The sequence below is a fragment of the Scyliorhinus canicula genome, chromosome 31 (genome assembly GCF_902713615.1).
Source record: "Scyliorhinus canicula chromosome 31, sScyCan1.1, whole genome shotgun sequence".
NCBI classification, from domain to species: Eukaryota; Metazoa; Chordata; class Chondrichthyes; order Carcharhiniformes; family Scyliorhinidae; genus Scyliorhinus; species Scyliorhinus canicula.
Window position 1 is genome coordinate 4453176 of NC_052176.1, and position 14109 is coordinate 4467284.

At 46.3% G+C, this 14109-nt stretch overlaps 1 protein-coding gene across 1 annotated transcript in view; it reads left to right on the forward strand.

Annotated features, from left to right (window-relative positions):
- The window catches only part of LOC119958807 (neuroblast differentiation-associated protein AHNAK-like), an 84012-nt gene that overhangs the window by 56393 nt on the left and 13510 nt on the right, over window positions 1–14109 (forward strand). Inside the window, 3 exon segments of the mRNA XM_038787309.1 lie at window positions 4732–5286; window positions 5288–10916; window positions 10919–14109. Of these exon segments, the coding sequence (XP_038643237.1) occupies window positions 4732–5286; window positions 5288–10916; window positions 10919–14109 (9375 nt within the window).

Sequence of the window (14109 nt, forward strand, 5' to 3'; positions counted from 1 at the left end):
TAAAATAAATGGAAGGATGCAGTCTATGGCGTGAAAAATCCTCTTCGTAAAAATCGCTGTGGTCTCCAGTAACAGGGGAGAGGCCAGGACTTTCTCCTTCCTCTGCTACAAATGCTGCCCTCTAGAGGCACTGGTGAAATGCATCTCTTCTGGTGGGTCTCGATGCTCACAAGGGTGGTTGCATCTCCGCTTTCGCCTTACAATGATGCTGCCACAGGTGATGGAGTTGTAAGTCAACGGTATTCATTGTAACACATCTTTTTTTACATCGCTCCTTGTGACAACAACATTCCCGACTTGTGGACAGCATGGTGGCGCAGTGGATAGCATTGCTGCCTCACGGCGCCGAGGTCCCAGGTTCGATCCTGGCTCTGGGTCACTGTCCGTGTGAAGTTTGCACATTCTCCCGTGTCTGCGTGGGTTTCACCCCCACAACCCAAAGATGTGCAGGGTAGGTGGATTGGCCGCGCTAAATTGCCCCTTAATTGGAAAAAATAATTGGGTACTCTAAATTTATATTTAAAAAAAATTCCCGACTTGTTTTGCTTTGCTTTTGCCGCTTCGCTAACATCCGTGCACCACTCACAACACCTTTTACATAAAAAATAGGAGTAGGCCACTCGGCCCTTCAAGCCTGCTCCACCATTCCCCATGATCATGGCTGATCGTCTATCTCAACTCCACACTCCCGCGCTCTCCCCATACCTCTTAACACCTTTAGAGTCCAGAAATCTATCTATTCCCTTCTTAAATATATCCAGTAACTTGGCCTCCACGATCCTCTGTGGTAGAGAATCCCACAGGTTCACCACCCTCTGGGTGAAGACATTTCTCGTCTCAGCCCCCAAAATGGCCGACTCCTTCCCCAGGTGAAGAAATTTCTCCTCATCTCAGTCACCAAAATGGCCGGCTCCTTCCCAGTGAAGCAACCTCTCCTCATCTCGATCTCGGGCCCCAAAATGGCCGACGCCTTCCCCGAGTGAAGCAACCTCTCCTCATCTCGATCTCGGGCCCCAAAATGGCCGACGCCTTCCCCGAGTGAAGAAATTTCTTCTCATCTCAGTCCCCAAAATGGCCGACTCCTTCCCTGAGTGAAGAAACTTCTCATCTCAGTCCCCAAAATGGCCGACTCCTTCCCTGAGTGAAGAAATTTCTTCTCATCTCAGTCCCCAAAATGGCCGACTCCTTCCCCAAGTGAAATTTCTCCTCATCTCAGTCCCCAAAATGGCCGACTCCTTCCCCGAGTGAAGAAATTTCTCCTCATCTCAGTCTCCTAAAAGGCCGACCCCCGTATCCTGAGACGGTGACCCTTTGTTCTAGACCCCTCCAGCCAAAGGGAAATATTATCCCTCTGTCCATTCGGTCCAGCCTTGTCAGAATTTTATTTGTTTCAATTCGAGCCCCCTTCATTCTTCAAAATTCCAGTGAATAGGGGCCTAGTCGACCCAATCTCGCCTCATAGGACAATCCTGCCCATCCCAAGAACCAGTCTGGCGAACCTTTGCTGCGCTCCCTCTTTTTTTTATTACCCATTTCAATATCCACATTTAAAATGGAAATTGGTGATACAAAATTATCACACTGAAATTGCGTGTTCTTCTAGTGAAGCTACTGCACCATCATGGGTAAGCAGTTAGCACTCTTTACATGGGCGGCACGGCAGTTAGAGCCACTGCCTCACCGCGCCAGGGACCCGGGTTCGATTCCAGCCTCGGGTGACTGTCTGTGTGGAGTTTGCCCATTCTCCCCGTGTTTGCGTGGGTTTGGGCAGCACGGTGGCACAGTGGTTAGCACTGATGCTTCACCACAGCACCAAGGTCCCAGGTTCGATTCCCGGCCTTGGGTCACTCTGTGCGGCGACTGCACGTTCTCCCTCGTGTCTGCGTGGGTTTCCTCCGGGCGCTCCGGCTTCCTCCCACGAGTCCTGAAAGACGTGCTTGTTAGGTGAACTGGACATTCTGAATTCTCTCTCAGTGTACCCAAACAGGCACCGGAGTGTAGCAACTAGGGACTTTTCACAGTAACTTCATTGCAGTGTTAATGTAAGCTTACTTGGCTCAGGGCGCCGAGGTCCCAGGTTCGATCCTGGCTCTGGGTCACTGTCTTGTGTGGAGTTTGCACATTCTCCCTGTATTTGATTGGGTTTCGCCCCACAACGCAAAAGATGTGCAGGGTAGATGGATTGGCCACACTAAATTGCCCCTTAATTGGAAAAAATGAATTGGGTACTCTAAAGGTATTAAAATAAAATGTAAGCCTTCAAGTGACAATAAAGATTATTATTATATTATATTCCTCCGGGTGCTCCGGTTTTCTCCCAAAGTCCAAAGATGTGCAGGTTAGGTGGATTGGCCGTGCTAAATTGTCCCTTCGTACCCAAAGATGTGCAGGTTAGGTGGATTGGCCGTGCTAAATTGTCCCTCAGTGTCCAAAGATGTGCAGGTTAGGTGGATTGGCCGTGCTAAATTGTCCCTCAGTGTCCAAAGATGTGCAGGTTAGGTGGATTGGCCATGCTAAATTGTCCCTTAGTACCCAAGGATGTGCAGGTTAGGTGGATTGGCCATGCTAAATTGTCCCTTAGTACCCAAGGATGTGCAGGTTAGGTGGATTGGCCGTGCTAAATTGTCCCTCAGTGTCCAAAAATGTGCAGGTTAGGTGGATTGGCCATGCTAAATTGTCCCTTAGTACCCAAGGATGTGCAGGTTAGGTGGGGATCCGGGGATAGGGCGGGGGGGCGTGGTTCAGACTCGATGGGCCGAATAATAACTTGGACATTCTGAATTAGAGTATCCAATTATTTTCTTTTCCAATTAAGGGGCAATTTAGCGTGGCCGATCCACCTACCCTGCACATCTTTTCGGTTGTGGGGTGAGACCCACGCAGACACGGGGAGAATCTGCAAACCCCACACGGACAATGACCGGGGCCAGGATTGAACCCGGGTCCTCGGCGCCATGAGCCAGCAGTGCTAACCACTGCACCACTGTGCCACCCTTCGAATAATAATAATCGGCTGACATAGGGCGATCCTTTAAAACAGAGATGAGGAGGAATTTCTTCAGCCAGAGGGTGGTGAATCTGTGTAACTCTGCCGCAGAAGGCTGTGGAGGCCAAATCACTGAGTGTCTTTACGACAGAGATAGATAGGTTCTTGATCAGTAAGGGGATCAGGGGTTATGGGGAGAAGGCAGGAGAATGGGGATGAGAAAAATATCAGCTGTGATTGAATGGAGTAGACCCGATGGGCCGAGTGGCCTAATTCTGCTCCTATGCGTTATGGACTTATTGACACTGCAATGAAGTTACTGTGAAAATCCCCTCGTCGCCACATTCCGCCGCCTGTCCGGGTACACGGAGGGAGAATTCAGAATGTCCAATTCACTGAACAAGCGCATCTTTTGGGACTCGTGGGAGGAAACCGGAGCACCCGGATGAAACCCACGCAGTCATGGGAAGAACGTGCAGACTCCGCACAGACAGTGACCCAAGCCGGGATTCGAACCCGGCTCCCTGGCGCTGTGAGGCAGCAGTGCTAACCACTGTGCCACCGTGCCGCCCAGGACGGACTGATAATCGTAACTTGGTTGTTAGTGTAATTCTTAGCACAATTGCCTCAACCAGGTTCCACTTGCCAGCAATCTACACCCTCTTCTCATCAGTTTTAAAAACTTTCAAATGTGGGCTGGGCAAGGTGGAGGGGCGTACGGCAAAATTAGCTCTGAGGGGCTTTAGGGTCGAGGGGTGAAGAAGGGAAGGTGAGTAGAGAGAACCCACCCAGACACTAGAGCCAGAGAGGGTGGGATGGGACATACTGGAGGAGGTGGGTGAAGCGAGAGTGTCTGTATTGGTAGGTGTTCCAACCGTGGGTGAGGGTGGGCATCAGAGATCAGCTTGATCCTCACAGCACCAGGTTCAGAGTAGGTATACTAGTTTATAGTTTATTCCCTTCCCAGCTCTCATACTGCCACACCAGCTGAGATTGGCTAGCTCAGCACAGGCCTGAAACTGGGACTTTACTGTTCTAGACGGAGGTCTGACAATTTGTCTTAAATAAAAACAAAATAAGCACAAAGCTGGATGTGACGCTGGAGGATTACTGGAAGGAGGTTTTTCGGGTAATCTCTAAAGTGGTGCGCGTGAAACTGGACCCGGGCCCTCGGGAGGCCATACTCGGGGTGTCGGACCAGCCGGGGTTGGAAACGGGCGCGGAGGCAGATGTTGTAGCCTTCGCCTCGTTGATCGCCCGAAGGCGGATCCTGTTCAGGTGGAGATCAACCTCTCCACCCTGTGCCCTGGCGTGGCGGGGGGACCTGCTGGAATTCTTGACGCTTGAAAAGGTCAAATTTGAACTATTTGAACTGAGGGGAAGGATGGAGGGGTTCTGCAATTCATGAGTGTTATTCATTATGAATTTTCGAGAATTGGATCACATCGGGGGGGGGGGGGGGGGGGGGGGGGCTGGGAGGGTTGGGGGGAGAGGGACTGTATGTGTTAATGGTGACTATGGGTGATTCCTGATTCGTCATTTCTTTATGTTAACATGCGGGCTAAGGTTTGGGGGTTTGGTGGGAGGATGGGATTGTTGTTATTGATATGGGGATTGATTACATTCGTTCCTGATTATTGCTTTTTGTTGGGTGTAAATTTGGGAGAAAATGTGAAAAAAAGAGAATAAAAATATATTTTTTAAAAAGCTGGATGTGACAACCAGAATTTTGATAACTCTTCTAGAGTGGAGATGACGAAGACTACCAGAGGATTTTCAGAACCAAAATCAAGCCCCGTCTGAAGTCAGAGGATGGTGCGGAAGCGTCAGATCAAGGTGACAGGTTTTCCAATGTACATATCACCAGAAAGGTTATTACGCGTACAATTCATACTCATGGTCCGACGGGCGTGACAGACATGGACATCCAGAATCCAGAATTTAAAATAAAAGTTCCAAGGTATGAGCAAGTCACCATTGAGCGGTCAGGGCCACAACTGGAAACGCCGGAGATGGATGTAGATCTTAATCTCCCCGGCGCGGAAGGGCTGAAATTTCGAATGGGAGAAGGCAAGCGCACGACGCACACAATGCACATTGTGAAGACGAAAGTTGTAGATGTAGCCGGGCCAGACACAGAGCATGGCCAGGCTACTTTCCACATGCCGCAGATGAAGATAGCAGGAGGGGGAAGAGCAGTGCAAACTTCGGACATCGATATCACGGTCCCAAAGACAACTGTCAAAGGTCAAGTTGTTGATATCAGTACAAGTGGAGCAAAAAACAGTCATCTCTTCCCCTAAGACTGACGCTGATCTTAATATATCTGGATATCGTGGTGATTTCAAAGGTCCAAAGATTGATGTTCAAACGTCGAAAATGCACCTTGATGGTTCAGGATTCAACGCACAAGATGGGAGACTAAATGTCAAAATGAAGGCAGCAAACTTCAATGTTTCAGCTTCAGATGCAAAGGAAATTCCCAATGCCAAAGTGACGAAAAAGTGCACAATAGTCGATGGAGCAGATCTGGGCATCAGTACTAAATTTCCTGAGGCAGACATTAAGCTGTCTGGACCAAAAGTAGTCGGCGGCGTTCAAATCCCTGCGGCAGGAGGGTTCGTCAGCGAAATAAAAGGTCCTGAAGTCAAAACGCAAGGATTCCATATATCCACACCCAGGATAGCAACACCTGATATTGATCGGCAGCAGAAATGTCCAACAGTGGAACATGATATTGACGCACCTGACATCAATCTGCACAGTGGCATCAAAGGTCCAAAATTCAATATCTCGGGTCCCGCAATCAGAAGCTCTGAATTTGATTTAGATCTCAAAGGTCCCAACTTTACTCGAGATGTGGCCGTCCCTGATGTCAACCTAGGGGGTGATCTTCAAGGCCTTAGTGTGAATGTTAAACGACCCAAACTCCCTGAAGTACCTGGTGCCAAAGGAAGCACAATGAAATTTTCAATGCCTTCCATAACTATGCCCAACGTAAATGTTCCAAGCGTTGATTTGAATCTTAGAGGCCAAGACGTGAAACCTGACCATGGTAGTGATCGTCCTTTTTCAAATGTAGAGGGAAACATCAAAGGGTCCAAGGTTAATGTTGATGTTCCTGAGGCTGATATTAAAGGTCCCAGTGGAATGATCCAAACTCCCAAATTCAAAATGCACAGCTTCGGAATGGGTGGAGGTACATTAGAAGGGAAAGATCCAGACAGTGTGCATCTCAAAGGTCCAACAGTGATCAGAGATGTTCACGTTCCTGATCTTAACCTGGAGGGTGACCTCAAAGGCCCAGATATGAATATTAAAGGTCCCAAAGTTGATTTTGAGGGACCAGATGTCACAGGAAGCGGCCTGAAGTTTGCAATGCCTTCTATGAAGCTGCCCAGCATACAAGTTCCAGAGTTACATTCGAAATTGAAAGGTGACCATGAAATTGGTCTTCCTTCTGCAAGTATAGAGGGTGAAATCAAAGGCCCCAAGGTAGATGTTGATGTTCCTGAGGCAGACATTAAAGGCCCCAGTGGGAAGTTCCATCTGCCCAAATTCAGTATGCCCAGATTTGGAATGGGTGGAGGTAAATTAGAAGGACCAGGTCTAGACATTGATGCCAATCTTCCTGAGGGAGATGTCAAAGTAACTGGACCACAGATAGAAGGCGGTGTTCGTGTACCTGATGTAGATCTAGATATTGGAGGTTCTGGTAAGATCAAAGACCCTAAATTTCAAATGCCACAATTAAACATTTCAGGACCCAAGATCAAAACACCTGACTTGGATGTCCATCTCAAAGGTCCAAAAGTGAGCGGAGATGTTGACGTTCCTGACGTTAATCTGGAGGGTGCTCTCAAAGGCCCAGACATGAATATTAAAGGTCCCAAAGTTGATATCAAGGGACCTGATGTCAAAGGAAGCGGCCTGAAGTTTGTAATGCCGTCTGTAAAAATGCCCAGCATACATGGTCCAGAGTTTGATTCAAATCTGAAAGGCCCAAAATTGAAAGGTGACCATGAAATTGGTTTTCCTTCTGCAAATTTAGAGGGTGAAATCAAAGGCCCCAAGGTAGATGTTGATGTTCCTGAGGCTGACATTAAAGGCCCCAGTGGGAAGTTTCGACTGCCCAAATTCAAAGTGCCCAGCTTCGGAATGGGGGGAGGTACATTAGAAGGACCAGGTCTAGACATTGATGCTAATCTTCCTGAGGGAGATGTCAAACTAACTGGACCACAGATAGAAGGTGGTGTTGATGTACCCGATGTAGATCTAGACATTGAAGGAGGCAAAATCAAGGGTCCTAAATCTAAACTGCCACAATTTAATATTTCAGGACCCACAATCAAAAAACCTGAATTTGATGTAGATTTCAAAGGTCCAAAAATGAGCGGTGATGTTGCTGTCCCTGACATTGATCTGGAGGGTGATCTCAAAGGCCCAGATGTGAATATCCAGGGACCCAATGCCAAAGGAAGCGGGTTCAAGATTTCAATGCCTTCCATAAGTGTGCCAAAAATAAAGACTCCAGACTTTGATTTGCATCTTAAGGGCCCGGAAGTGAAAGGTGGTCATGATGTTGGTCTGCCTTCTGCAAATATACAGGGTGAGATCAAGGGCCCCAAGGTAGATGTTGATGTTCCTGACGCTGACATTAAAGGCCCCAGTGGGAAGTTTCATCTGCCCAAATTCAGTATGCCCAGATTTGGAATGGGTGGAGGTAAATTAGAAGGACCAGATCTAGACATTGATGCCAATCTTCCGGAGGGAGATGTCAAACTAACTGGACCACAGATAGAAGGCGTTGTTGATGTCCCCGATGTAGATCTAGATATTGGAGGTTCTGGTAAGATCAAAGATCCTAAATTTCAAATGCCACAATTAAACATTTCAGGACCCACGATCAAAACACCTGACTTGGATGTCCATCTCAAAGGTCCAAAAGTGAGCGGAGATGTTGACGTTCCTGACGTTAACCTGGAGGGTGATCTCAAAGGCCCAGACATGAATATTAAACGCCCCAAAGTTGATATCAAGGGACCTGATGTCAAAGGAAGCGGCCTGAAGTTTGTAATGCCGTCTGTAAAAATGCCCAGCATACATGGTCCAGAGTTTGATTCGAATATTAAAGGCCCAAAATTGAAAGGTGACCATGAAATTGGTCTGCCTTCTGCAAATATAGAGGGTGAAATCAAAGGCCCCAAAGTAGATGTTGATGTTCCTGAAGCTGACATTAAAGGCCCCAGTGGGAAGTTTCGACTGCCCAAATTCAAAATGCCCAGCTTCGGAATTGGGGGAGGTACATTAGAAGGACCAGATCTAGACATTGATGCTAATCTTCCTGAGGGAGATGTCAAACTAACTGGACCACAGATAGAAGGCGCTGTTGATGTTCCTGATGTAGATTTAGATATTGAAGGAGGCAAAATTAAGGATCCAAAATTTAAAATGCCACAATTTAAGATTTCAGGACCCAGAATCAAAAAACCTGAATTTGACGTAGATTTCAAAGGTCCAAAAATGAGCGGTGATGTTGCTGTCCCTGACATTGATCTGGAGGGTGATCTCAAAGGCCCAGATGTGAATATCCAGGGACCCAATGCCAAAGGAAGCGGGTTCAAGGTTTCAATGCCTTCCATAGGAATACCAAAAATAAAGACTCCTGACTTTGATTTGCATCTTAAAGGCCCCGAAGTGAAAGGTGGCCATGATGTTGGTCTGCCTTCTGCAAATATACAGGGTGAGATCAAAGGCCCCAAGGTAGATGTTGATGTTCCTGAGGCTGACATTAAAGGCCCCAGTGGGAAGTTTCGACTGCCCAAATTCAAAGTGCCCAGCTTCGGAATGGGGGGAGGTACATTACAAGGACCAGGTTTAGACATTGATGCCAATCTTCCTGAGGGAGATGTCAAACTAACTGGACCACAGATAGAAGGCGCTGTTGATGTACCCGATGTAGATCTAGACATTGAAGGAGGCAAAATCAAGGGTCCTAAATCTAAACTGCCACAATTTAATATTTCAGGAACCAAGATCAAAAAACCTGAATTTGACGTAGAGTTCAAAGGTCCAAAAATGAGCGGTGATGTTGCTGTCCCTGACATTGATCTGGAGGGTGATCTCAAAGGCCCAGATGTGAATATCCAGGGACCCAATGCCAAAGGAGGCGGGTTCAAGATTTCAATGCCTTCCATAAGTGTGCCAAAAATAAAAACCCCTGACTTTGATTTGCATCTTAAAGGTCCCGAAGTGAAAGGTGGCCATGATATTGGTCTGCCTTCTGCAAATATACAGGGTGAGATCAAAGGCCCCAAGGTAGATGTTCAAGTTCCTGAGGCTGACATTAAAGGCCCCAGTGGGAAGTTTCATCTGCCCAAATTCAGTATGCCCAGATTTGGAATGGGTGGAGGTAAATTAGAAGGACCAGATCTAGACATTGATGCCAATCTTCCTGAGGGAGATGTCAAACTAACTGGACCACAGATAGAAGGCGGTGTTGATGTCCCCGATGTAGATCTAGATATTGGAGGTTCTGGTAAGATCAAAGGCCCTAAATTTCAAATGCCACAATTAAACATTTCAGGACCCAAGATCAAAACACCTGACTTGGATGTGCATCTCAAAGGTCCAAAAGTGAGCGGAGATGTTGACGTTCCTGACGTTAATCTGGAGGGTGATCTCAAAGGCCCAGACATGAATATTAAAGGTCCCAAAGTTGATATCAAGGGACCTGATGTCAAAGGAAGCGGCCTGAAGTTTGTAATGCCGTCTGTAAAAATGCCCAGCATACATGGTCCAGAGTTTGATTCGAATATTAAAGGCCCAAAATTGAAAGGTGACCATGAAATTGGTTTTCCTTCTGCAAATATAGAGGGTGAAATCAAAGGCCCCAAAGTAGATGTTCAAGTTCCTGAGGCTGACATTAAAGGCCCTAGTGGGAAGTTTCGACTCCCCAAATTCAGTATGCCCAGATTTGGAATGGGTGGAGGTAAATTAGAAGGACCAGATCTAGACATTGATGCCAGTCTTCCTCAGGGAGATGTCAAACTAACTGGACCACAGATAGAAGGCGCTGTTGATGTTCCCGATGTAGATCTAGATATTGGAGGATCTGGTAAGATCAAAGGTCCTAATTTTAAAATGCCGCACCTCAACATTTCAGGACCCAGGATCAAAAAACCTGAATTGGATGTCCATCTCAAAGGTCCAAAAATGAGCGGAGATGTTGACGTTCCAGATATTAACCTGGAGGGTGATCTCAAGGGCCCAGATGTGAATATTAAAGGTCCCAAAGTTGATATTGAGGGACCTGATGTCAAAGGAAGCGGCCTGAAGTTTGCAATACCTTCTGTAAAAATGCCCAGCATACATGGTCCAGAGTTTGATTTGAATTTAAAAGGCCCAAAATTGAAAGCTGAACATGAAATTGGTTTTCCTTCTGCAAATATACAGGGTGAAATCAAAGGCCCCAAGGTAGATGTTGATGTTCCTGAGGCTGACATTAAAGGCCCCAGTGGGAAGTTCCACCTGCCCAAATTCAGTATGCCCAGATTTGGAATAGGTGGAGGTAAATTAGAAGGACCAGATCTAGACATTGATGCCAATCTTCCTGAGGGAGATGTCAAACTAACTGGACCACAGATAGAAGGCGCTGTTGACGTATCCGATGTAGATCTAGATATTGGAGGATCGGGTAAGATCAAAGGCCCTAATTTGAAAATGCCGCAATTCAACATTTCAGGACCCAGGATGAGAAAACCTGAATTGGATGTCCATCTCAAAGGTCCAAAAGTGAGGGGAGATGTTGACGTACCAGATGTTAATCTGGAGGGTGATCTCAAAGGCCCAGATGTGAATATTAAAGGTCCCAAAGTTGATATCGAGGGACCTGATGTCAAAGGCAGTGGCCTGAAGTTTGCAATGCCGTCTGTAAAATGCCCAGTGTAAATATTCCAGATTTTGATTTGAATTTTAAAGGCCCAAAATTGAAAGGTGACCATGAAATTGGTTTTCCTTCTGCAAACATAGAGGGTGAAATCAAAGGCCCCAAGGTAGATGTTGATGTTCCTGAGGCTGACATTAAAGGCCCCAGTGGGAAGTTTCATCTGCCCAAATTTAAAATGCCCAGATTTGGAATGGGTGGAGGTAAATTAGAAGGACCAGATCTAGACATTGATGCCAGTCTTCCTGAGGGAGATGTCAAACTAACTGGACCACAGATAGAAGGCGGTGTTGACATTCCCGATGTAGATCTAGATGTTGGAGGATCTGGTAAGGTCAAAGGCCCTAATTTTAAAATGCCGCAGTTCAACATTTCAGGACCCAGGATGAAAATGCCTGAATTGGATGTCCATCTCAAAGGTCCAAAAGTGAGCGGAGATGTTGACATCCCAGATGTTAATCTGGAGGGTGATCTCAAAGGCCCAAATGTGAATATTAAAGGTCCCAAAGTTGATATTAAGGGACCTGATGTCAAAGGCAGTGGCCTGAAGTTTGCAATGCCGTCTGTAAAAATGCCCAGCATACATGGTCCAGAGTTTGATTTGGATCTTAAAGGCCCAAAATTGAAAGGTGACCATGAAATTGGTCTGCCTTCTGCAAACATAGAGGGTGAAATCAAAGGCCCCAAGGTAGATGTTGATGTTCCTGAGGCTGACATTAAAGGCCCCAGTGGGAAGTTTCATCTGCCCAAATTCAGTATGCCTAGATTTGGAATGGGTGGAGGTAAATTAGAAGGGCCAGATCTAGACATTGATGCCAATCTTCCTGAGGGAGATGTCAAACTAACTGGACCACAGATAGAAGGCGGTGTTGATGTTCCCGATGTAGATCTAGATGTTGGAGGTTCTGGTAAGATCAAAGGCCCTAATTTTAAAATGCCGCAGTTCAACATTTCAGGACCCAGAATCAAAAAACCTGAATTTGATGTGGAGTTGAAAGGTCCAAAAATGAGCGGAGATGTTGCTGTCCCTGACATTGATCTGGAGGGTGATCTCAAAGGCCCAGATGTGAATATTAAAGGTCCCAAAGTTGATATCGAGGGACCTGATGTCAAAGGCAGTGGCCTGAAGTTTGCAATGCCGTCTGTAAAAATGCCCAGTGTAAAGATTCCAGAGTTTGATTTGAATTTTAAAGGCCCAAAATTGAAAGGTGACCATGAAATTGGTCTGCCGTCTGCAAACATAGAGGGTGAAATCAAAGGCCCCAAGGTAGATGTTGATGTTTCTGAGGCAGACATTAAAGGCCCCAGTGGGAAGTTTCATCTGCCCAAATTCAGTATGCCTAGGTTTGGAATGGGTGGAGGTAAATTAGAAGGACCAGATCTAGACATTGATGCCAATCTTCCTGAGGGAGATGTCAAACTAACTGGACCACAGATAGAAGGCGGTGTTGACATTCCCGATGTAGATCTAGATGTTGGAGGATCGGGTAAGATCAAAGGTCCTAATTTTAAAATGCCGCACTTCAACATTTCAGGCCCCAGGATGAAAATGCCTGAATTGGATGTCCATCTCAAAGGTCCAAAAGTGAGCGGAGATGTTGATGTCCCAGATGTTAACTTGGAGGGTAATCTCGAAGGCCCAGACGTGAATATTAAAGGTCCCAAAGTTGATATTAAGGGACCTGATGTCAAAGGAAGCGGCCTGAAGTTTGAAATGCCTTCTGTAAAAATGCCCAGCATACATGGTCCAGAGTTTGATTTGAATCTGAAAGGCCCAAAATTGAAAGGTGACCATGAAATTGGATTTCCTTCTGCAAATATAGAGGGTGAAATCAAAGGCCCCAAGATAGATGTTGATGTTCCTGAGGCTGACATTAAAGGCCCCAGTGGGAAGTTTCGGCTTCCCAAATTCAAAATGCCCAAATTCGGAATGGGTGGAGGTAAATTAGAAGGACCAGATCTAGACATTAATGCCAGTCTTCCTCAGGGAGATGTCAAACTAACTGGACCACAGATAGAAGGCGGTGTTGATGTTCCCGATGTAGATCTAGATGTTGGAGGTTCTGGTAAGATCAAAGGCCCTAATTTTAAAATGCCGCAGTTCAACATTTCAGGACCCAGAATCAAAAAACCTGAATTTGATGTGGAGTTGAAAGGTCCAAAAATGAGCGGAGATGTTGCTGTCCCTGACATTGATCTGGAGGGTGATCTCAAAGGCCCAGATGTGAATATTAAAGGTCCCAAAGTTGATATCGAAGGACCTGATGTCAAAGGCAGTGGCCTGAAGTTTGCAATGCCGTCTGTAAAAATGCCCAGTGTAAAGATTCCAGAGTTTGATTTGAATTTTAAAGGCCCAAAATTGAAAGGTGACCATGAAATTGGTCTGCCTTCTGCAAACATAGAGGGTGAAATCAAAGGCCCCAAGGTAGATGTTGATGTTTCTGAGGCAGACATTAAAGGCCCCAGTGGGAAGTTTCATCTGCCCAAATTCAGTATGCCTAGGTTTGGAATGGGTGGAGGTAAATTAGAAGGACCAGATCTAGACATTGATGCCAATCTTCCTGAGGGAGATGTCAAACTAACTGGACCACAGCTAGAAGGCGGTGTTGACATTCCCGATGTAGATCTAGATGTTGGAGGATCGGGTAAGATCAAAGGCCCTAATTTTAAAATGCCGCACTTCAACATTTCAGGCCCCAGGATGAAAATGCCTGAATTGGATGTCCATCTCAAAGGTCCAAAAGTCAGCGGAGATGTTGATGTCCCAGATGTTAACTTGGAGGGTAATCTCGAAGGCCCAGACGTGAATATTAAAGGTCCCAAAGTTGATATTAAGGGACCTGATGTCAAAGGAAGCGGCCTGAAGTTTGAAATGCCTTCTGTAAAAATGCCCAGCATACATGGTCCAGAGTTTGATTTGAATCTGAAAGGCCCAAAATTGAAAGGTGACCATGAAATTGGTTTTCCTTCTGCAAATATAGAGGGTGAAATCAAAGGCCCCAAGATAGATGTTGATGTTCCTGAGGCTGACATTAAAAGCCCCAGTGGGAAGTTTCGACTTCCCAAATTCAAAATGCCCAAATTCGGAATGGGTGGAGGTAAATTAGAAGGACCAGATCTAGACATTGATGCCAGTCTTCCTCAGGGAGATGTCAAACTAACTGGACCACAGATAGAA